The sequence below is a fragment of the Saccoglossus kowalevskii genome, chromosome 16, assembly GCF_978046115.1.
Source record: "Saccoglossus kowalevskii chromosome 16, keSacKowa6.1, whole genome shotgun sequence".
Lineage (NCBI taxonomy): Eukaryota > Metazoa > Hemichordata > Enteropneusta > Harrimaniidae > Saccoglossus > Saccoglossus kowalevskii.
In genome coordinates this window covers 28,460,448-28,486,399 of record NC_140656.1, presented here as the reverse complement: position 1 = coordinate 28,486,399, position 25,952 = coordinate 28,460,448, and the positions used below count along the sequence as shown (strand labels likewise).

Here is a 25,952-nt window from a genome sequence, read left to right as displayed (position 1 = left end):
ATTGCCCCGCAAATAAGTATATGGCATATGGTCCACTATATTAACAGTGGTTGGTTTGAACACAAAAAAACACACATACAAATAAAGAACAAAAGCAGAGATATGTAAAAAAGATTTAATACACTTTTTTTTTTTAAATCATCAGATGGTGTTCATGTCAGTTTGGTAACACACAAGCATTTTCACTCTTGTATCAATGCAGTATTTACTTGACAGCTTGTCTGGTCCACAGTTTGCATTTGCTGATTGAAGTGAGAGAATTCTAATTGTCAGATAAAAACAACATGCGACTCATCCATCCAGTGCATAGTTATTTTAATCTTATTTGATTTTCCCTTGTCAACAAGATGCATGTACAATATTGCTTGTTTATCCAAGTAATGAATTCAAATTTTAAAAACACTTTCCATATTTGCATCTTCAACTTTAGCGTTTCTTGCTCAATGGACCAGCTATAAAAGTTGCATATAATCCATCATTTTATTGATTTTGCTAATGTTTTAGAAATTTAGTGACTGAAAGGTTTGTTGCAAAAGGTTGATTGTTCGTGAAAAGCCATTTGCAAACTATTTTTTTTAATTATTTTTTTCTCCAAAATTTCTACCTGTAAAACTATAAAACGACTAGACGTACATTACAGAGCATAAAGAGTTGCCTTTCTTTTTGATTTTAAAAAAATAGTTATTTTGAATTACTTTAAAAATTGAGAAGACTTTCAAGAGTAAACAAAGTTAAATATTCTTCCATCGAGTGATCTTGGCCACTTCATTGTTACATAGGTTTGGTTTCTCACATGAATATTGCTGCCAAAATCTAAAACAAGCAGCCTGTCGGCTGAGATAGCTCCGCTGTTAGCAATGCACATGGCAATTAAAGAACAGAAGATATCATTAGAAAATGAACAAATCTGAGAGAGGTCCACATGTAGTACCTATATGTATAATATATCAAAGCAATTGGATTTGCGGTTTTCAACAAGAAGTCGAAAATATCACTTTTTACCAAAAATTACAAAAATATTCATCAAAATTAGAGAATTAAAGATATCATTATGAAATGAACAAATCTGAGAGAGGTCCACATGTAGTACCTATATATGTAATATCAAAGCAATTGGACTTGCGGTTTTCAACAATAAGTCGAAAATATCACTTTTTACCAAAAATTACAAAAATATTCACCGAAATTAGAGAATTAAAGATATCATTACAAAATGAACAAATCTGAGAGAGGTCCACATGTAGTACCTATATATGTAATATCAAAGCAATTGGACTTGCGGTTTTCAACAAGAAGTCGAAAATATCACTTTTTACCAAAAATTACAAAAATATTCACCAAAATTAGAGAATTAAAGATATCATTACAAAATGAACAAATCTGAGAGAGGTCGACATGTAGTACCTATATACGTAATATCAAAGCAATTGGACTTGCGGTTTTCAACAAGAAGTCGAAAATATCACTTTTTACCAAAAATTACAAAAATATTCACCAAAATTAGAGAATTAAAGATATCATTACAAAATGAACAAATCTGAGAGAGGTCCACATGTAGTACCTATATATGTAATATCAAAGCAATTGGACTTGCGGTTTTCAACAAGAAGTCGAAAATATCACTTTTTACCAAAAATTACAAAAATATTCACCAAAATTAGAGAATTGAAGATATCATTACAAAATGAACAAATCTGAGAGAGGTCCACATGTAGTACCTATATATGTAATATCAAAGCAATTGGACTTGCGGTTTTCAACAAGAAGTCGAAAATATCACTTTTTACCAAAAATGACAAAAATATTCACCAAAATTAGAGAATTAAAGATATCATTACAAAATGAACAAATCTGAGAGAGGTCCACATGTAGTACCTATATATGTAATATCAAAGCAATTGCACTTGCGGTTTTCAACAAGAAGTCGAAAATATCACTTTTTACCAAAAATTACAAAAATATTCATCAAAATTAGAGAATTAAAGATATCATTATGAAATGAACAAATCTGAGAGAGGTCCACATGTAGTACCTATATATGTAATATCAAAGCAATTGGACTTGCGGTTTTCAACAATAAGTCGAAAATATCACTTTTTACCAAAAATTACAAAAATATTCACCGAAATTAGAGAATTAAAGATATCATTACAAAATGAACAAATCTGAGAGAGGTCCACATGTAGTACCTATATATGTAATATCAAAGCAATTGGACTTGCGGTTTTCAACAAGAAGTCGAAAATATCACTTTTTACCAAAAATTACAAAAATATTCACCAAAATTAGAGAATTAAAGATATCATTACAAAATGAACAAATCTGAGAGAGGTCGACATGTAGTACCTATATACGTAATATCAAAGCAATTGGACTTGCGGTTTTCAACAAGAAGTCGAAAATATCACTTTTTACCAAAAATTACAAAAATATTCACCAAAATTAGAGAATTAAAGATATCATTACAAAATGAACAAATCTGAGAGAGGTCCACATGTAGTACCTATATATGTAATATCAAAGCAATTGGACTTGCGGTTTTCAACAAGAAGTCGAAAATATCACTTTTTACCAAAAATTACAAAAATATTCACCAAAATTAGAGAATTGAAGATATCATTACAAAATGAACAAATCTGAGAGAGGTCCACATGTAGTACCTATATATGTAATATCAAAGCAATTGGACTTGCGGTTTTCAACAAGAAGTCGAAAATATCACTTTTTACCAAAAATGACAAAAATATTCACCAAAATTAGAGAATTAAAGATATCATTACAAAATGAACAAATCTGAGAGAGGTCCACATGTAGTACCTATATATGTAATATCAAAGCAATTGGACTTGCGGTTTTCAACAAGAAGTCGAAAATATCACTTTTTACTAAAAATGACAAAAATATTCACCAAAATTAGAGAATTGAAGATATCATCATGAAATGAACAAATCTGAGAGAGGTCTACCCAAGGTACATATACACCAAGTATCAAAGCATTCAGGCTTGTAGTTTTCAAGAAGAAGTCGAAAAAGTAAAACATTGACACGGACGACGACGACGGACGACGACGACGGACAATCACTCATATGATAAGCTCCGCTCGACAAAGTCGACAGCGGAGCTAAAAAGTAAAATACAGCATAGCTGATGGTATAACCAATGTGGTACTGTGAATGCCCTGCAAAATACACAACACAGAATAAGACAGAGGACCAAACAGTCACCAATTCTGATGAAAATGAACACTTTGTGTAACAAATTTAGGATTTTTTTTAAAAAAGAAGGGGATAATCATGTAATTTCTGACACATTTTTGAAAATGCTGTTAAATTGCCATTCACAGCACAACATTTAAATATCATGTAAACAAATTTTTTTACAAGCCGCATTGCTATTGAGCATCTAATGGTTTTCCACTAGATCCTGAAATCATGCAAAGCTTAGTCTAGTTATCTAGTACAAGAATATTTGAATGTATGAATATAAACAAGTCTCAGATACATGTACATTAAGGATGAGAATACAAAACAAGTAGCAATAAAACAAAGCATGAAAAAGCAATCATGTTGGCCATGGTATGATAAGTGTCATTATACAGAAATAGTTAACTTTAATTTGTTGAACCTCTTAAAAATTTTTTTTTTTTTTTGTTATTTACAGATACAATTAAAGTACTTCAGTAAAAACATATCTATACACTTCCAATTAATGCCTGTAACCTTTGGCACTTTCATTATTGGGTCACACCTGAGATAATACCATAGATTGTTGCCAATTCTAGAAACTATTAAAAACACTAAAATATGTTCAATTGCATAAATGATTTAGACCCTTAGGTTTTTTTGAGCTCCAATTCATTTTATCCATTGTGCACTGAATGAAATTTACAAAGACAACATGTATTAAGACATTACAATCCATCAAAATATTGTAAAAAAAAGGTTTTTACTACATTAGACAAATTTGAATTTGATAGTGTGCAACAGAAAGAGTTGTATAAGTGGCAATATGCGAATCACAATCTTGAACGATAAGTCACTGAACCGCTATAAAATGACTTAAAATTGTCAAGTCATCTTACCTTAACGTGGGTATTTGAATTTGATTTCTCGCAGTCCACTGAAAGTAAATCCGCAGTGTCTCAGATTAATGAAAAAGTATGATGTAATTTCCATAATATCGAATATGAAAGCGATTGAGTTGCTTTCCAAACTGCCTTCCTTGAACCACTTTTCTTTGTTGACTTCTTGGTTTAACATGCACCAAGGGAATAATTGGCAATGGCATGGCAAATTTTGGAGGTGTTAGCATGTATTAATTAAACAATGATTCCATTTTTACATCCATGCAGAGCCATATGAGAAATATGTGCATGGCTTTGCTTTGTGTCATTGGTCCATGGTAGATTTGAGCACACTCAAACACATCAGAACAGCACCCTCTATTGTCAATCAAAGAAATTAATTTTGCAGCAATGTAAAAAAAAAACATCTAGAGGTTACTTTCCCTTTTTCTGGATCTTCTTAATGATTCCACGTATTTTTTTAAACACTCCTGTTGACTGAGTTTCATTATCATGTGCGCGATAAGGGGATATCCCAGATGCAAACTTGCTGGCATCAGGGATACCCTTCAGGCTTTTTTGAATCCCATTTTTAGACTCGGAATCTGAATGACTTGGCGTCTTTGAGTGTGAGTTGGTTCCATTGTTTATGTCTTGGTCACTTTCTGTACTGTCTTGTTTATTACTTGTCTGCTCATCCAACATTGATACAGACATATTGATTCCTTTTTCAGATGTACTATCATTGTTTTCACACTCAGCAGTCCTGCCATTTGAAGACATTTCCTCATTGATTGTGGAACTAACGGTTTCATTATCAGAGTTATCAGTATAGCTATCAGTCGTAATAAATTCTTCATCTCCAATGACAACTGTGTCCCCATCTTTAATGATATTGTTCTCATCATCTTCATTCATGGTATCTAGACCACCAGTATCCGTACTGGTGCCTTCTGCCTCTTCTAAAGCGGCCAATAGTAGTCTCTGCTTCTCTTCAAGTTCATCTAGCTCAGGAGTAGTACATCGCGAGTTACTTGCACTGTTCTCGCTATCTGAAGTGTTTGACTGCATATGACGGGGTGTGTTTCCTGGGGTACTTGGAGGGGTGTCAGACGGTAAAGGTGGAGGGGTTGCTGCAGCAAAGTCTGGAGGAAGAGGTGGTTTAAAAACAAGACCATTGTCCATTTCTTCATCACCTACAATGCAAGAGAAATAGAACATTATAGATTTGGAATGTCATGTTACAACTTTTTATTCAATCTAACCCAAATCTTCTTGGTAATCCTGCTTATATTTCAACCAATGTGCGGTGTTATTTTGTTTCAGACCAATTTACAGCTCTTTCCGGAACAGCATCCGCATTGCAACCAAGACAGTTCACACTTTGATGTTGATACAATGTATCTAACCATGTAGATTACTTCTACAACAAAAGAGGTATTACCACTATGGCACCAAGTGAGATTTGTTTTGTCTGAGGAGACTTAACTTACGTAAACATACTGTCAATTAACCTAGATTAAAACACACAATGAATGTTTGCAATAGCCATTTATTTCAAAAGAGGGTTATTTTTAAAAATCGTGATTGTACAATTGAACGCAAAAACAAAACAAAAAACAAAAGAAATGTTACTATCAAGTATATAAAAAAAGGTTAGATTAATTAATGAAAAAGCATGATATGGAAACATGTATTCAGTGTTTACGGACGGATTTGGCAACGACTGTTCGGTAGTTGACGGTGGCATCATGCTTCCCCATGGATATGGATATGCGTATGGGTACTGATAGTACATGGGGTAATACGGGTTGTACACGTTATTTAAAGTCGGTGTAATCCCATACGACTGCGTCATCAAACCATCGTTCAGTGGTGCTATCGGTGGAGGTACGGGTCCTATCGATGGAGGTACGGGTGCGATCGGTGGAGGTACGGGTCCTATTGCTAGAGGTACGGATGCGATCGATGGAGGTATGATGCTTGTAGTACAAGTTGTCGGTACTTCACATTCGGGCATATTTTGTTTCTCGGTGTTCGGTCGGCTAGCTTCTTTGGGGTTTTTTTCGGGAAATTTCACGGGAAATACCGAGTTCATTTCTAGCCATGTGCCGGTTTCGTTTTCTTCCGATTGTTTTCTTTGTTGAAATTGTCAATAATTGTTTGGAATAACGCAGATTCCTCGTTTGTCGGCACTTTCCCTTTGAAGTGTTTATCTAGAATTGCCTTGTCGACATTCAGTACGGCGATTCGTGTGGCCAAACTTCCACTTGCTGTTTGAAAAAGATATTTTTTCTGGTTGCTACGAATCAAGGCAGCAAGTATTTTTTCTCCAAACGTTGATTGCGATGACTTGTATGCCTGTTTTTTACGTCTAACGCCGTTTTCTTCCCTTTGATTTCTGTTAATAATTTTACCATTTAGTTTGGCGACGTCCTTTTTTTCTTCCTCGTGACCACGGGCATTCAAATCACCGCACTGCTCCGCTGTAACGCATTTGTCGTTATGACATCGGTTGGCACGATGACCAGCATATAGGTGGCAATTTCCACATTGGATTCTGCCAGGGATTTTTTCTATTTGCTGGCAGTATTTGTTTGTAAGACTTCTGTGCTGGGACTCCAGATCTTGGAGTTCAGTTTCCATCTCGTCAACTTCTTTTTCACGTTCACGGAGCAGAGTTTTCGATTGGTGAACTGTACGTAAACGTGTCAACAAAATCATCAGTGTCTTCCCGCGTATGACTGCCGTCTTCTAAGTCTGCGAACAATGTGCGGGGCTGGAGAGTGTCACTTTCGTTTCGCCGAGTTGATACTTTCTCTATTGGCTCGTTATCATGTGGACTCTCAATACCCAAGCGTGAGGTCGGTGTCTGTAGCTTTGCTACAGCGTTGACGATCATACGTCGATGAACTGCGCTGATTTTGGTGGAAAACAGGTCCAAGTCTTTCGGCTTCAGGTATTTCAAACAGTTGACATTCGTGAAGTCATGGCGAAGAAAATCATTGAGATATCTAAGTAAGCCCTTATCGATCGATTTGATAAACTCAAATGTGGTTTGCCGTTGTGGAGTACTGGGTGTGTTGCTTGCCATGTTGTCGAAATTGAAATGAATAGATAGTATTAGTGTGGTTAATTAATCTACAGAAAAATCGTTACGTAATAAATGTGTATAATTTTGAATAGGGGTGTACAGAGCAGGAACGCTTATTTTCCGCTTTTGATTTGAACACTGGAAATTAGTGTTTTGGAAAATAAAATTATTATAAGATGAAAAAACTTAAAAATAATGTTTTTGTTTTGTTTTGTTCTGTTTGTAAACGAGATGTGACTATTTTGCTTATGAAATCGAAATTGCGGACCCCCATTGTGAATGGATCACGGAATATCCCATGTATTTTGATAAAGTCTGGTTGTCATCTCATGGGCAGGAAGCAGCACACCTGATTTACATAGAACCGCCACTGCTTTGTATACGCGCTTCATAGATTTGTAGAAATGGCCCTTTTCGTTCTAGAAAACTCAGTCATCAAGGGTCACCATGCATATCACAGTGGAGTGTTCATGGGCAAAAACTACCAGTGTTGGATCGAAGATTTCAATCTGCAAGATGTGAACGCAGTTGGAGTTTATGATGACGGCGTGTTGGCAGGTCATGTACCAAACCCATCCAGTACAGCGTTTTCTAGGATAGTACAGCTCTACCCCGATGTTACTGTATACAGTGAAGTTACTGGGTTGCCTCGTCCAAGCGAACAACCATGGCCATGGATGTGGGCAAGGGGTGGCGGGATTATTAGGGCCAACACATCCTTCAAAAAGAGAAACACCGTGCAATATAAGTGTAAAATAGTATGAGTGTGTTCACATAACCAAGTTTAATAAAAAAAAACATAACATAACGACAATAAATAACACCATCCATCACATCGGTGATGGTACATTTGTGGTACTAGTATTAAAGCAGTTTGACGTTAACCATAGACAGAAGGGTCTATGTGTTAACACAATACAACAGGGTGAATGAACCCTTAAAAAGGAGATTCACTTGTCTCTGATTTTTTTAATTTAAATGCCATCAATTGAGGTCATGAACATTAGAGGTCAACAACATAAACATTACGTTTAAAATCAAAGAAAGCTTAGAAAGAACTCCCATGTGCTGAGAGTATTGGAGACACATTAAATATAATTCGAAATTACTTAGCTGAAAACTAATTATGCAAATCAGAAAATTAATATGACCAGATTTGAGTGTAAAACTAATGAGGTCTGCGCAATGTAACAGAAAATCTACGTCTCCAAGTTTAATTGAAATGTGATTAGAACCAAAAAATTATGAATTATTATGCTTATTAGGGAATTAATATGAACAGATTTTTACCCCAAACTAATTAGGTTTGTACATTGTCCTAGAGCATCTTTGTACTAAGTTTCATTGAAATGGAATAATTAGTACCGTGAAAACTCCAAAATTTCGACCCCTCTAAAAATTCGATTGGCTATTTATTTGCCGGGTTTCGGTGTTTTATTTACCTCCAAATTTTCGACTCCACTAAAAATTGCCGACTCATTCTTATTCGAAAATTGCGACCAGTTTTAGTTTTCCCCCAAACGAAAAAAACACACGATGTGAGCGTTCAAACGGGACCTTCCTCGAAGGCATGAATCCGGGTTTCTGATTGACTGAGAGATTTTTATTTTATTGGTAACGAAAATATATTCTAAATAAACGAAGTTTGAAATAAAAACGAACACAAAAATCTCGGCATGCTGCGTTTCTGAATTGTTGATTATTACTGTACTCAGTAGTGATTATAATAATGTACACAAAATAAATTTGTTGAATGGTTATGAAATACAAATAAAAGTCAACTTAGTTTCATCGTAAGCGAATGATTCCGGTCTCGTATAAACGTTTGATGCTGTAGGATATCCGCCATGTTCTCTTAGGTCAAATAGGTCAAATCGCTAATTAACCAATCAAAAAGCTGGATGATGCCAACGTGTTCAAATTACCATAGCTTATTTAAATATGTTAATGTTATTGAACGCAATGCGGAAGATATTGATGTTGTAGTACGATATTTTGCCTTGGATTTTGATGCGAAAACGGCATGATTTTTTTTAAATAAAAAAATTAGTTGTTTTTAAAAAATAAACTGGTCACCTGAAGAATAATTTAACATTGTTCACAGTGATAACAGCTCATTCTCGAAAGGAAGCTTACCCGCTCACGCTAGTCACGATAAAAATCATACACGTGTACTCTTGAATAGACAAACGTCAATGACTACGGTAAAACTTAGACTCTATTTTAGCCGGCAGGATTAATTGAAATGTCCGAAAAATGACGCCAAAATACACCTTAAAAGTCCCATTTTATTTTCTTAAATCCCATTTTATTTTTTAATCCAAGGGCGAATTTACGGCAGAATTTGGTCCCTCAAATAAGGGACACGTGAGCTTTGATTCTAACCGGATACATTGCACTGGGTCGGGGAGATAGTTTGCTAAACTTCCATGCATCTTTTGTCCAATGGGTACCTGTACTTCGAACATTCGCAAGTTTTTCTAGGTAGTGCGAGACAGCTTTGTCTTTTGACCTATTAGTTTTGTGCTGACCTCTTCTCCGCGTCTTGATGTTTTGTTTTGCTTGTCATAATACTCACTGATTGATGACTTTGTTTAGATTTTGAGTTACAACTCGGCCACGACCTTTGCTTTTACCGTGAAACATGAGGAAGTTTACGTCAATTGACGGACATTGCATTTTTTAAAAACTAATGAAGCACACTGTCTATCATCCCCATTTTTTCATTTGCTGATTTCTATTCTGAAAAATTTGACCGTCCGAAAATGCACCTTAATTTTGACTCTAAAAACACGTCACATATCTAACACCAATTATTTAAAACCGGTCGAAATTTTGGAGTTTTTACGGTACTTTAGATATCAGTGTGAAAGCTTAAAATTGGTTAATTATGCAAATTAGGTAATTATTATGTACAGATTTTAACCCACAATTATTCAGGTCCTACAGCATCCATGTACATTCATTGATATGTGATGTATAGTACCTGAGATATCAGTGTGAAAGTTGGTTAATTATGCAAATTAGGTGATTAATATGCACAAATATTTACCGGAAACTAATTGGGTCTGCATAATTCTAGATTCATTGAAATGTGATGATTAGTACTTTAGATATCAGTAGAAAAGCTGAAAATTAATTATGCAAATTAGGTAATTAATATGCACAATTATTTACCCTAAAACTAATCAGGTCTCTGCATAGTCCTAAAGGATCTATGTACCAAGTTTCATTGAAATGCGATGATTAGTACTTGAGATACCCGTGGAAAAGCTGAAAATTAACTAATTATGCAAATTAGGTGATTAATATGCACAAATATTTATCGAAAACAATCAATCTCTGCATAGTCCTTGAGTATGTAAGTACCAAGTTTCATTGAAATGTAATGCTAACTACTTATATCAAATGCTGAAAATTAATTAATTATGCAAATTAGGTAATTAATATGTACTGATATTACCATAAAAACTATCAGGTCTGTGCAGTGTCGTATGACATCTATGTACCAAGTTTCATTGAAATGTGATGATTAGTACTTGAGATATCAGTGGAAAAACCGAAAATTGACTAATCATTATGCAAATTAGGTAATTAGTATCCACGGATTATTACCAAAAACTAATCAAAACCTAGCATTAGTTCAGAGCATCTATGTACCAAGTTTCATCAAAATCCAATGAGTGGTTGTTTAGATATCAGTGGAACAGTCATGGAACCACTAAAAAATAGCTAATTATTATGCAAATTAGGTAATTAATATGCACGGATTTTTACCAAAAATTAATCAAATCTGCGCATATGTTCAGAGCATCTATGTACCAAGTTTCATCAAAATCCAATGAGTGGTTCTTTAGATATCAGTGGAACAGTCATAGAACAGCTAAAAATTAGCTAATTATCATGCAAATTAGGTAATTAACGAGCATGGATTTTTACCAAAACCTAATCAAATCTGCGCATTGGCCCAGAGCATCTATGCACCAAGTTTCATCAAAAACCGATGTATGGTTCTTGAGATAGCAGTGGAACAGTCGGACACACATACACACACACACACATACACACATACACACATACACACACACATACAGACACACTAACTGCAAAGACTCCCATTTTGTGCTTCGCACATGGGAGTCAAAAATGAACAAATAGTTCATGTATTGAGAATGTACTATTAATTCAAATTTAACTACTCCTTCAAAGTAATGGAATGGCCCACTTTCCAAAGTCGGAAACGCGTCCCGAGACCCCTTTGTGTGTACACGTGATTTACTTTCTTATTCTAGCTCTGACTGCAAATCGAAGTGATCATCAGATATTATGGCACTTAAGCAAAACGCCAAAAATCAAATGTATGAACCAGGGCAGTTTTTGAGTACTGATTTGAGAAGTTTGATCATCGAAGAAGTAAAAAACAGAGGAGGACATGTTGAGTCCGGTGAACTCCCTCGTGGAATATTGGCGCATGTTGGTAGGAAATTCAAAGTAGACGAACGTACAGCGAAGCGACTTTGGACAAGATATTGGCAAACTGGGTCCTTCCAAGCTAAGCGTCGTTCAGGTGGAAAGGACAAAATTCTTGAAAGACAAGAAATCGCGCTACTCGAAGGCCTTAAGCGAGAACGACTGTCTGTTTCACTCAATGAACTCCGGGACGAGCTGCTGCAATTCACACCGGTGACTAGCGTCTCATTGGCAACGGTTTGTAGTACTGTGAAAAACGATTTCAGTGACGGTAGCTGGTCAAGGAAAAAAATGGCAATCACGCGAGGAGAGAGATTTACGGACCGAAACTTGCGATACACCCAGGATCCATACAGAATTAAATTTATGGATGAGTCCGGCGTGAAAGTGAGTTGCGGACATTCGAGAAAAGGAGAACCTTGCGTTGAAGTCAGTCGCTATGCGGCAGGTGGTGTCAACTTCACGGTCAACCTACTAGTTGGAGCTGACGACGTCAAGTACTGTAGCGTTGTCGAGGGTCCGTCGAATACCAACCGTTTCATCAATTTTTTTGTTGAAGCAGTGGAAAATTATACCGATGACGGACAACAGATCTTACAACCTGGGGATTTTGTTGTCCTCGACAACGCCCCAATTCACCATAATGAAGCTGAGGTTATACTTTCTAACTGGTTTGAAACGATGGGCATCGAATATATTTTTTTACCCACTTATTCCCCAGACTTCAATCCCTGTGAAAACTGTTTCGGTAAGATGAAAGAAATACTCAAAAGGGAACATTATCGCCGCCTCTTGCATGATAATATTGCGGTCGCCGTGTATGATGCTGTCGGCGAAATTATGTCAACAGACATTGCTGGTTATTATAACCTGACTGGATATCTCTAAGTCTAACTTCTTTGTCTATGACATAAACCAAACGGCCCTTTTCAGGGCCACTAAATATTCAAAAAAGAGAACTACTGTAATACATTGCTTGTGTTTGTGTCTGTTTGGTGGTTATGTGTGAGTTTATGTAGTACTGGTATATTTGCCCTGCGTACAATGCTGTGTGTAAGGGAACGCGTCCGGTTGATAGATGTCCCTCACCACAGCCCTGCCTACCTTCCACGTTCAACGTAATCCCTTCTTAGACAAGCGTCATTAAGTACACATTGGTGTGTACATGTTTTGTTTATTTTACTATATTTTACTAGTTACTCCTACCAGACTTTATCTCAGTCAAGGTTGCAATGCGGATGCTGTACCTGAAAGAGCTGTAGTACTTTTCATAATCAATACTAGAATATAACGTTATAAGATTTAAATTGAGCATAAGCAATATTACGGTTTCCCCACAAACTACTGTAAAAGTCCTTATATAAACCACGGTTTATTACAATGTGTCAATTTAAAAATTGGGGTCAAAATCTCAAGTTCGGGGTGCAGTTTATATTCGGTGCACATTGCAATCACTAAATGGGCGTGGTCATTTTTCCCACAACACAAGCACAAAACAAACAATTACACCGTATAATATTTTGAATAGGTGTCAGGAAGTATATTCAAGAAATAGTTTCAAATAAAAACAAACATGAATGCATTGCTTAGTAGAAAATGATTACAGTACGGTAGCAAAATCTGGTCATGCTACGTTTCACAAGTGAATACTTACTAGTTTCGAGGTGTTAAATTTGTTAATTATAATAATGTATGAAAAATAAATTGTTATGCAAGGAAAATTCAACTTAGTTTCAATGTAAGCAAATGATTTCAGTCACATGTAAATGCTCGATGCAATACAATATCTGCCATGTTTTTTATCAGTGCACACAAGACCTCGAACTGTGTTTAGTGACCAGATAGGTCAAGTCGCTAATTAACCAATCAAAATGTTGAACGGTGCCAATGTGTTAGAATTACCATAGCGCATTTAAATATGTTAATGACAGTTCAGTGACTTCATGGTGAATGCAACACGGGAGAGATTTACTTATATTGTAATGCGATCTTTTGGCTTTGATTTAGATGGGAAAACAGTATGATTTTTTTTTTTACATCAAGAAATTAGTTTTTTTCAAAAGATAAACTGAGTACTGATGAAGAATTTAACACTTTCACGGTGATAACAGCTCACTGTCGAAAACATACAAAAACCCGGACGTATTCATAATGTTGCCTCAAGAACAAAAGCAGTTTCACACAATAAATAAGTGTGAATATTTTTTAGACACGTTGAAACAAATAAGGTTAGGAACAATGCCGTTTTGGACCAGCTGGTTGAAACAATGAAGTCAGTCACGGCCATGTTGAATTGGGGGTGCGGTTAGTAATAAGTACTTTTCATGTTTGCAATTTTTATCAAAAACTCTTCAATTCTGAAAACGGAATTGGGGGTTTGGTTACTATTATACGTATGCGGTTTATATTAGGACTTTTACAGTATGAACTGTTTTGTAAACCTGCGTGTCCTTCACTATAATCTGCTGCAAAATCATCTGTATTTGTCCTACAGCACATAGAACATGAAACAATGTATGATAAATTGGTTATTTCACGATAACCCCTTCATATCGCACTATTCAAGAAACAGGAATACTCATAAATACAAAAAAATATAAGGATTGTCATATAATGACCTCTATGTATAGGTATGTGTATGAAATAATTTAAAAACACTGACTAGATGTTGCGGTAAGTGAAATGTCCATCTCAGCTACTTGGCGATCTGCTTCAATTCTTTGTTTCTTTCTCGGTTGAGTTCTTTCATCATCAGATCTGTGTCTTTTCCTGGCTTGTTCGCTTGCTGGACTCAAATAAAGCTTGAAGACTTCTTTACTCTGATGTAATTGCATGGCAGGCATGTTGAACTGTCTGTGCTCCTTTCATAATAAAAAGATAATGAGATTGAAATACATTAAAATCAGACAAGTGCAACAGATTTTTGTGTTGTATTTAGAGAGAATTGTGATAATATGAGATAAAAGCACCAAAGCTTAAGTAGACAATATGCTGAGAATTTTGTGGGCATGGCAACAGTGTCTTCTATAGATGGTGATATTTTTATTGTAATGGTGATGTAGAAATGTAGTTTTAATTATGAATACACGATCTCCACTCATTTATAAACACCGAATATGCTAATCAGCAAAATTTTAATTTTGTAAATCTGTAAATGCAAATGAGCAATCTGATTGGGTTACAAGCACTAGATAGATTTTAATTTGTTGTCAACAATTGCATGTGATCCATGACACATGTTTGAAATTTAAACATGATTGCTTAAAGTTAGAGATAAGGCTTTGGTACAGCATTCCTTAAAACAAAATATTCCCATACATAACCAAGATTGAATCCAGAATGGCAGTAATGCTTGATGAAAATTTTAGCAGTAAAATGACTGCCATACTGCCATCTTGAATCCGATCATGAAACGAATGCACATGCATATGTATTCCAAAATATATCATATATGATCGAAGTTTGAATGGGATTGGTTAAGGCATGTTCAAGATGTAGCTCCTGAACAGCACTCATTAAACAAAATCAGTCTGCAGAAAAAAATGACATGCAACAATGGTTCTATAAGGTCTTTGGATGAGTTATAAAGCAAAACACTACCATCTATAAATAGAGAACTTCAGCAGTTTTAAGTATACAAAAATAAGGACACTAGGACATTTATATTTAAAAGCCATATGAAAAACCTGCCTATGACTTTTGCTGTAAACCACTTCAAGTTACAAATCATATAATATTATAGACAATGGCAGACTGTGTACCATTAGGAAATCAGTTTGCACATATTCACTTACATCCACAACGTCTGGATCTGGGTTCACATTAAATCCAGGATACTCTATGATTTTCTCAGGGTTATACAAACTTTTCTTTTCACCATGCAGTTCTCCAGTTTCCAAAGCCTCACCATCCTCTCCAGTAGCTGAAATGAATACAGAGAAGATCACCTGATATGTGGCATAATGATTAGCATGTTCACACATCATCAGGGTAATTGTGGGATCAACTCTGGAAAAAGAAAGCCAAGATGTTTCTATTTCAGTGTTCATAGCATACTTACAATGTACAACCATGAAGGGAAAGGTAAGTCCAGATGTTTCTATTTCAGTGTTCATAGCATATTTATCTTTCCCTTAATGGTTGTACATTTTAAGTCCAGATGTTTCTATTTCAGTGTTCATAACATACTTACCTTTCCCTTAATGGTTGTACATTTTAAGTCCAGATGTTTCTATTTCAGTGTTCATAGCATACTTACCTTTCCCTTCATGGTTGTACATTGTAAGTCCAGATGTTTCTATTTCAGTGTTCTTAGCATACTTACTTTTCCCTTCCTGGTTGTACATTTTAAGTCCAGATGTTTCTATTTCAGTGTTCATAGCATACTTACCTTTCCCTTCATGGTTGTACATTTTAAGTCCAAATGTTTCTATTTCAGTGTTCATAGCATACTTACCTTTCCCTTCATGGTTGTACATTGTAAGTCCAGATGTTTCTATTCAGTGTTCATAGCATACTTACCTTTCCCTTCATGGTTGTACATTTTAAGTCCAGATGTTTCTATTTCAGTGTTCATTGCATACACGTACTTACCTTTCCCTTCATGGTTGTACATTGTAAGTCCAGATGTTTCTATTTCAGTGTTCATAGCATACTTACCTTTCCCTTCATGGTTGTACATTTTAAGTCCAGATGTTTCTATTTCAGAGTTCATAGCATTGTTGCGTTTGAGTTTATTTTTATGTATTTATTATTTGTGTAATTTGTAGTTGGGGTTTTATTGAAACGTCATATTGTCCTCGGTCGCTTTATGTCGTGTTCTTTTGTCAATTCATCCCTATTTTGCATATTTATTTGTACTGAGTTAGGGAGTCTGCTTTGGCTATAAAAGCCTTTTGTTTTACGTTGACGAGTTAAACGGCAATTAGACGGTAGACTGATAGCAAGAAGACTCCAAATAGACGGTGAACTGATAGCACTATAATTTTTACAAGTATCACTGACTGGTTTATCAGTTTATTAGGAAATGGGGATTGTTCTTGAACATTGATAGCTGTCCGGTCTGGCTTGTGTTTTCGTTCCGGTGACGTGTTGGAAGAAGCTGGAAGAAGTCCACGTGTGAGCTGAAACTTGGTACGCTTCGACAAAGATGAATGAAGGAAGATTGACACCACCTGGGAGTCGTGACAAAAGTTCGAAGAGGACGGAGTGACAGGCCAGCACAGAACGAACTCTTTGATTTGATTTGATAAGTATTGTTAATTTTGACTGTTTGTTCTTTTTGCCGTTTTTAAACGGAAGTCTATATTGGATGTATGTTACTACTAGCATTTTTGTTTGAGGTGTGGTGTAGCACACAAAGTTATGTGACATTTCAATAGGCCATTGAAAATATACTACCGTACTATCTTGCACACTGCTTGCGTTTGGGCGTTTTATTTGTTATACGAGTCAAGTACCAGCATCTGAACGTAACAAGCATACTTACCTTTCCCTTCATGGTTGTACATTTTAAGTCCAGATGTTTCTATTTCAGTGTTCATAGCATACATGTACTTACCTTTCCCTTCATGGTTGTACATTGTAAGTCCAGATGTTTCTATTTCAGTGTTCATAGCATACTTACCTTTCCCTTAATGGTTGTACATTTTAAGTCCAGATGTTTCTATTTCAGTGTTCATAGCATACTTACCTTTCCCTTAATGGTTGTACATTTTAAGTCCAGATGTTTCTATTTCAGTGTTCATAGCATACTTACCTTTCCCTTCATGGTTGTACATTGTAAGTCCAGATGTTTCTATTTCAGTGTTCATAGCATACTTACCTTTCCCTTAATGGTTGTACATTTTAAGTCAAGATGTTTCTGTTTCAGTGTTCATGGCATACTTACCTTTCCCTTCATGGTTGTACATTTTAAGTCCAGATGTTTCTATTTCAGTGTTCATAGCATACTTACCTTTCCCTTCATGGTTGTACATTGTAAGTCCAGATGTTTCTATTTCAGTGTTCATAGCATACTTACCTTTCCCTTCATGGTTGTACATTGTAAGTCCAGATGTTTTATATTTCAGTGTTCATAGCACATTTACCTTTCCCTTCATGGTTGTACATTGTAAGTCCAGATGTTTCTATTTCAGCTTCTTTAAGATATCCTGGAGGATAGCCATAGATTCTCATTTGGTATATAAATGGAGGAAGTTGATTTTGAGTGATATTTAAAGCTTCTCTCAATGTATCACTGCAAAACAAGAAACATTTAATTTATTGAAAACAATAGCAGTTGTTGGGACATTCATTTGCTAAAGGCCTTCACACTTTGCGTACAAGCACAGTAACTGATTGTAAGTACCGATTGTTCACGCCTGATGACGATGTCTTTCACTGCTATCTTTATTAAATATAAATGTATGTGACCATTTAAAGAAAAATTAATGGGTAATGTTGTCACATTGATCGGTGAGAAACATTTCTCAACTGACATTTGCATGCTGGTTGGCAAAAATGTAAAAAAATTACATCACAGTATTATAGCCTTCTAATCCTTGGATTATTAAATGTAATATACTAATATTAGAATAGAGAGTGACTCACCTAAAAACACCTGGTTTAAACTTGGACAACCTTTCTTTTGCCTCATCATCCTTGTGATAACGCCCTGACCTTGGTGATGTACCCATGCTGTCCATGAAAACTTGTCGATTTTGGTTGATTTTAACAAGATCACGAGGCTGTGTTGAACAAAAGAAATGAGTGATGTTTAAATAGCCTATGAATCGCTTGCTAGTCTGATGTCCAAAATCACTTATTGTATTGAATAGTATTGTAGTTTATAAATTTAAGCATAAAATAAATATTTCAATAAGAACAAGCCATGCATGGCACAGTCCCCGTTAGTTATCAAATTTAAGATATATAGTTTTGTTTATAGTAATATAGCTGGAATATAACCATGTCAGGAATATGATTTTTTAACATTAAAATGATTGACATTTGTATCTGATCGTCAAACAAGTACTTGTCCATATTGAGAGAGAGATATTGCTCTGGAACAGCATTCAAAATCAGCCATTTTGAATACATATATATATGTAACGTGATGTATAACGAATATATAAAATTTAAATATAATAAGTCAAAGCATTTAAGAGATATGGCTCTAGAAGCCCAATCATTAAAACAAAATGGCTGCCAGTCAGCCATTTTGAATCCAATCTGAAAAATAAAATGACGAGCATCAGGAACCCGTAATGTCTAATGTATGTACCAAGTTTGAACGAAATCCACCCATAAATGCTTGATATTTGATGATTTTTTAGCAGAAAAATGACCACCATTCGGCCATTTTGAATAGGATAGTCAAACCAATATATCTGTTTATCTATGACATGATGTATAATGAATATTTAAAATTTGAACATAATCAGTAAAAGCATGTCATAGATATGGCACGAGAACCACATTCATTAATACAAAATGGCCGCCAGTCGGCCATTTTGAATTCTATCTGAAAAACAAAATTATTTGCATCAAGGTCCCATAATGTCTAATGTATATACCAAGTTTGAACAAAATCCATCTGTAAACAGCGAGAAATGGTTGATTTATAGGATTTTTTAGCACAAAAATGGCCGCCATTCGGCCATCTTGAATAAGATCGTGAAACAAAATGATGTGCATATGTATATTATCATGTATGTGTGAAGTTTGATTGTGATTGGTCCACGCATTTCTAAGATACAGGGTCGGACGCACGCACGGACACACACACACGCACGCACGGAGGTCAAGACATAAGTCCCCGTTTTCGGACTGCGTCCGAACGGAGACTAAAAATAGGTGCACAAAACTGACAGAGGTCCACCCAAGAAACCTACAGGTACACTGTACATACCAAGTATCAAAGCAATTGAACTGGTAGTTTTCAAGAAGTCTAAATAGCATTTTTTACCAAAAATTACAAAAATATTTCCCAAAAATAGAGAGTTAAAGATTTTGTCACCACATTAACAGAACTCAATACATGTTCACTATCAATATTAGCCATGTAGACAAAATAGTGTCATACACATGTAGTAGAAGTCATTCAAGCATTGAATTTGCATAAATGATGGCAAATTGATTTCTCATTCATCAAGGCAGCTACACAACAAAAATGAGGTCAAACAGTTCAGCAGTTTTTGAGAAGAAGTCGCCCACATCCATCAAGACATCCAGAATGCGGACACTGCACCTATGGTTCCTTGAGCTAAAAATGTGTTTCAAAATTCCTGTCCACTATCAGTAATTTATTGCATTTTACTAACACACTATCAAAATACAGCTGACTTGCAGGAATATGTGCTGTTCCAAAACCTGTTATCACCCCACCGCAGATTCCATGTATTACAATTCAAACTAACAAACCAAGTGAACTTGTTTCGGAAATCACCGTGTATTGCAGGTCAAACACATGCCAGTCGCAACATAATTTGAAAACTTTGAACGATTGTTGGCCCTGAGCTTCTCCCGGTCATAAATTAAATCAAAGCACATTTAGCGCTGGGTCATGACAATTATTAGCCATCTGATGGTTTTTAAAAAGAAATAGAAAATGTAAAGTTGAACGGACAGCAATGGCAAAGAATCAGTAATATGAATACCATCATATCATCATAAGTTGATAGCAGAGCTAAGAAAGTGCAAAATAATGATTCCGGAATGAATAAAAAATAGCTTCCAATCAGCCATCTTGAGTCAAGTTGCTAAATAGATTATTTCTAAGCAGTATTACATATACATGCAATTTGACTGATTGATCTAGCTTTGTATGAGATATATTTATAAGCAATAGCACCCTAGCATGCACATGAGTAAATTTAAAGTCTGTTTTCAAACATTGTCTGAGCAGGGACTTAATAAAGCAACTACAAGCAGGTTGATGCTATAAAAGTTTACTAAGAATAAATTACCTGAGTACACTCCCTGAGGGAGTGAGATTCACTGTCACAATTCCAGCATGTGGCTTTCGGCCTGAGTAAAAACAAAATATACACATATACAATTTCAAGCAAACACTTTGTTAGTAGTTGTCAAGTATATCTCTCATTAGTGATATAATTATAGCTATAATTGTACCACAAACGAGAAAAGACTAATCGTAATCTCGTTATTTAAACTACCGTAGTACACACTTGCATTCCACAAAGACTTGCATGTATATTGAAACTTTGCTACAGGTAAACCCCAGGAAGCGAGAGGCACCTAAACTAAATTAACAATTTTGCTACAGGTAAACCCCAGGAAGGAAGAGGCATCTAAACCAAAATATAGACTTTGCTACAGGTGAACCTGAAGGAAGGAAGAGGCACATGAACCAAATTATAAACTTTGCTACAGGTGAACCCCAGTAAGGAAGAGGCACCTAAACCAAATTATAAACTTTGCTACAGGTGAACCCCAGGAAGGGAGAGGCACCTAAACCAAATTATATACTTTGCTACAGGTGAACCCCAGGAAGGAAGATACACCTAAACCAAATTATAAACTTTGCTACAGGTGAACCCCAGGAAGGGAGAGGCACATGAACCAAACTATAAACTTTGTTACAGGTGAACCCCAGGAAGGGAGAGGCACCTAAACAAAATTATAAACTTTGCTACAGGTGAACCCCAGGAAGGGAGAGGCACCTAAACCAAATTATAAACTTTGCTACAGGTGAACCCCAGGAAGGGAGAGGCACCTAAACCAAATTATAAACTTTGCTACAGGTGAACCCCAGGAAGGGAGAGGCACCTAAACCAAATTATATACTTTGCTACAGGTGAACCCCAGGAAGGAAGATACACCTAAACCAAATTATAAACTTTGCTACAGGTGAACCCTGGGGCAGGGCACCTAAAACAAAATGACAAACAAACCTTGCTACAGGTGAACCCCAAGAGAGAGCACCTAAACTATGAGACAAATAAACTTAGACAGAGGGTTTTCAACCCGCCTATTCACCTAGTTCATACCCCCGGGGAGGGTATAGCTAAACCAAAAGACAAACAAACTTTGCTACAGATAAATCTTGGGGGAGAGCATCTAAACCACAAGACAAACATGAACTTTGCTACAGGTAAACCCAAGAGGAGGGCACCTAAACCAAAACGCAAGCACAAACATTGCTTATACTACCAGTATGAGATGAGTCCCTGGATGAGGAAGAGGTACCAAAGGACGAACATAATCTTCATGATGAGTGAATGAATTAATGAAACTCATACATGTCATTTAGTATCTATATATTAAAGGAATTAATGGAACATTGTTGGCTTGTTCTCATTCTGTTCCTTGCAGGGAGACAATACAAAAATTAAAAAATATATTGTAAAATGACAATCCTACCTTGATCTCTTTTTAGGTTTTGAACCATCATCATCAAATGGAAGGGCATCTGTAAACACCTGTGAATAACTGACATGTATTCAGGAAAAAACACTGAGGGATAAGTGATATGAGAGGTACAATTTTTAGTGAAGAAAAACATTTTGTCTGTCAATAGTTGTACTTTCAGATAATGTAACCGATGCCAGTGCAATATCTATGACAATCTGACACATAATAGTGTCTACTCAGAGAACAAACTTATAAAATACAGGCATCCAGATCTAGAGAGAATTTTAGCTACTGTAAAATACTGTATTTTTGCTTAGAATTAATTTTCACTATTTTCGCTGAAGGAATGATTCAGTGTAAATAAAATCCTGCAAATATACCCGTTTTCCTATATTTTACATTCAACTCGTTAAAAATCAGCGAAAATAAGTTCCATACAAAACGAAAATTTATTACAGCTAAAAAAAAAGTATTTTTACAGTATTCACACACCTAAGATGGCGATTCGGATACCAGTGTTTTCCATAACCCTCTTTCTATATTTACTCTATTAAAACTAGAAGAGCACAAACTAGATAATTGAAACATATGGCATAGTAAACAAGCCATGCATGGCACAGTCCCAGTTAGATATTAAATTTAAGAAATATGTATAACGAATATATAAAATTTGAATATAATCAGTCAAAGCATTTAAGAGTAGGCTCTATAAGCCCAATCATTAAAACAAAATGGCCGCCAGTCAGCCATTTTGAATCCAATCTGAAAAAAAAAATGCCATGCATCAGGAACCCGTAATGTCTAATGTATATAGCAAGTTTGAACGAAATCCATCCATAAATGCCAGAAATGCTTGATATTTGATGATTTTTTAGCACAAAAATGACCACCATTCGGCCATTTTGAATAGGATTGTCAAACCAATGTAACTGTTTATCTATGACATGATGTATAATGAATATTTAAAATTTGAACATAATCAGTGAAAGCAAGTCAGAGATATGGCACGAGAACCACATTCATTGAAACAAATGGCCGCCAGTTGGTCATTTTGAATCTTATCTGAAAAACAAAATTATTTGCATCAAGGTCCCACAATGTCTAATGTATATATCGAGTTTGAACAAAATTCATTTGTAAACAGCCGAGAAATGCTTGATTTTTAGGATTTTTCAGCACAAAAATGGCCGCCATTCGGCCATCTTGAATCAGATCATAAAACAAAATGATGTGCATCAAGGTCCTATAATGTCTAATGTATATACTAAGTTTGAACAAAATCCATCTGTAAACACCTGAGAAATGCTTGATTTTGATGATTTTTAGCACAAAAATGGCCACCATTCGGCCATCTTGAAACAGAACGTGAAACAAATTGACGTGCATATGTATAATATCATATATGATGTATGTGTGAAGTTTGATTGTGATTGGTCCAGGCATTTCTAAGATACAGGTCCGGACGCACGCACAGACGCACGCACGGAGGTCAAAACATAAGTCCCCATTTTCGGACTGCGTCCGAACGGGGACTAATAAGTATAGCATTGACACACCTCTATCACTTACATACACTGTCATAAAATATGCAAATTTGTCCTGACTGCAATGCAAAACAGAGACTTGGATCAGAGCTCAAATCAAATAGAGTAGTTAGCAAAGAGGATACGTAGGTATCTCCCAACCTTCAGTAAGCTGTGGATTCCAGTCAATCAGAGGTTTACCAAGCTGATCAATACAGAAATTTTTATAATACTGCACGTTCCCCACCGCTGTAAATGCTGATCGTCTCTTGATGTCAGATGATTTCAACGTTTTGCGGTCTTCCTCGAGCACAATGGCAGAAGTCTGTTAACAAGCAAAAAGAGAAGCATGCTTTTTAGGATGTTAGTTTACATTCCATATATTGTATATGTACAACACAATGACTGACAATAGCAACACAGTTCTCAACGCACACGAGATGGTTTTTAAATTTTGGTCAAAACAAGAATGTACATATACGTCAGCATAGGCAAAGCCAACGTGGACCTGCAGGAGGCCAAGAAAATGCATGAATGGTTTGATTCTAAATTGAAAATCCAATCACTATCGTTAGCTTTTCTACTAATCAATGATCTGACATACCTGTGGATGCGGCTGTGTCTTATCAAAACTGGCTCCTTCTCTCCTTGGTGGATTAAATGTAAGTCCCACTATGAAGTTTTCCAGTTCTTGTTGATATTTTCTGTAGCAGAACAAAGAGACAATTTTTATATTAACTCAGCCACTAATTCAGTTAATTTTGAGATGAAAGATCTGTCAGTTGTTGATCAAAGTTGAGTGCGCACAGTGTTTTGTATATTTTAAGTTTGCATGTACACTGTGTTATGTTACACATAATACATATTTACTACTCAGTCTACTGCATAGTATAAAAACAGAAAATGTTATATTACAGATAAATTCTCACAAGTTAAGCATCTACAATCCCCATCATCATGAAAGTGGTGTCTCCTAACTTCCCAGCGAAATATGTAGCTAAAGCATTAATAATGTATTTAACCCTTTAGGGTAGGGTTAAGTTTGTTTTGACAAAGTTTTGTATAAACAAAATTATAAACTTTGCTACAGGTAAACCCCAGGAAGGGAGAGGCACCTAAACCAAATTATATTTATGTTACATGTATGTGTACATTTTAAAGAAAAGATCACTTTTTTGTAATTTCCGTTGCATTATTTTGACCATAGACAACTCATTTATAAGCACATGTGCTTCTGATAGATCAAATGCAGTAATTATATTTACAGCTCAATAGATCAGTGATAAATCTATTTTAAATCAACTTCAACCCAGTGAATATTACATTTTGCAGCACTCTGTATAGCTTACTTGGTGATGTCATTATTCATAAAAACAACTTGTGCTACTGGTCCATCTAAGCCTTCATCACCGATTACCATTCCACTAAAAAATAAGGGACCAAACAAAGGTGAAACTCAATAGTGTCAGTTATTCAATGATAATTTCTTATGTAAATTCTTATCAGCACAGAAGTGCACTATTTAAGATACATCATGTTGAGAATTGAATTGAAAATCTCATAATATATTTTATTAAATGAATAATACCTGGTTTTGATTAACAATCGTAATTTCTGATGCAACTGCTGATGTGTGGAGTGTTAAGGAGATAAAGATAAATGTGTCGGTCTGGCACCAGGGAAGTTGTGGGTTAAATTCCAGGTGCCAGTTGGGTTGAGGTACGCAGGGCTGTAGTGGTGGACATCTATCAATTGAACGTGTCCCTGTACACACAGCATACGCAGGACTATATGTCAGACTATGCCCTGTAACTATTGTATACTCTTTTTGAGCAGAGGACATACGACAAATTATATTTAAATCTGAGTCTGGAACTACATGTAACACATTTTAAATTGATAGTTTAAGTTTCAGGCGAAATGATCATTATTTAAACGCATGTCATCACCCACAGAGGATAAAAAACAGAAAACATGTTGCTTAATAATTTGAGTAGGACACTATGTAAATTATTCCCCCATTGTATAGATAATGATACATTTCCCAGCTATGTCAAAATACAACCGTAACATTTTGACGATTCTGAGGCAGAAACAAGTCAAATGTGTATTGTTAAACCATTGAGGTAAAATAGAAGCAGGCAGTCGACACTCGTGTATTATTGGACGTGTAACTTGGGGTCAGTCACGTAACAAACTGCCATATTAGTAAAGGATATTTTCTTTACGCAGTCTGTTTATTTCCTCGTTCAACGTGCCCAGTGAATTCTCTGCTGCTTCAGCTACCTCTTCTGACTCATCGCTACTAGAATTACCGTTTTTCTCGAACTGCTGGAACAAAGAATCGTCACCGAAAACATTACCCTCGGTCATATTACCCGCCATCTTGGATTGTGTTCTGTTGTTTACTCTTTTACGACACCGGTTATTATGACCATTTCTATTT

General features: G+C 35.7%; 1 protein-coding gene across 1 annotated transcript; it reads right to left on the bottom strand.

The window, feature by feature from the left end:
- Window positions 1-3,181: 3,181 nt before the first annotated feature.
- LOC100377798 (zinc finger CCHC domain-containing protein 8-like) lies at window positions 3,182-25,898 on the bottom strand. The gene is made up of 12 exons (XM_006822936.3): window positions 25,726-25,898; window positions 25,095-25,137; window positions 24,856-24,930; window positions 24,111-24,210; window positions 23,653-23,831; window positions 21,993-22,061; window positions 20,576-20,636; window positions 18,219-18,355; window positions 17,717-17,865; window positions 15,422-15,549; window positions 14,290-14,488; window positions 3,182-5,259 (listed from the first exon to the last, which is right to left on the bottom strand). The coding sequence occupies exons 1-12, from the start codon at window positions 25,889-25,891 to the stop codon at window positions 4,499-4,501; spliced, it is 2,067 nt and encodes a 688-aa protein (XP_006822999.2). The 5' UTR covers window positions 25,892-25,898; the 3' UTR covers window positions 3,182-4,498.
- Window positions 25,899-25,952: the final 54 nt, after the last annotated feature.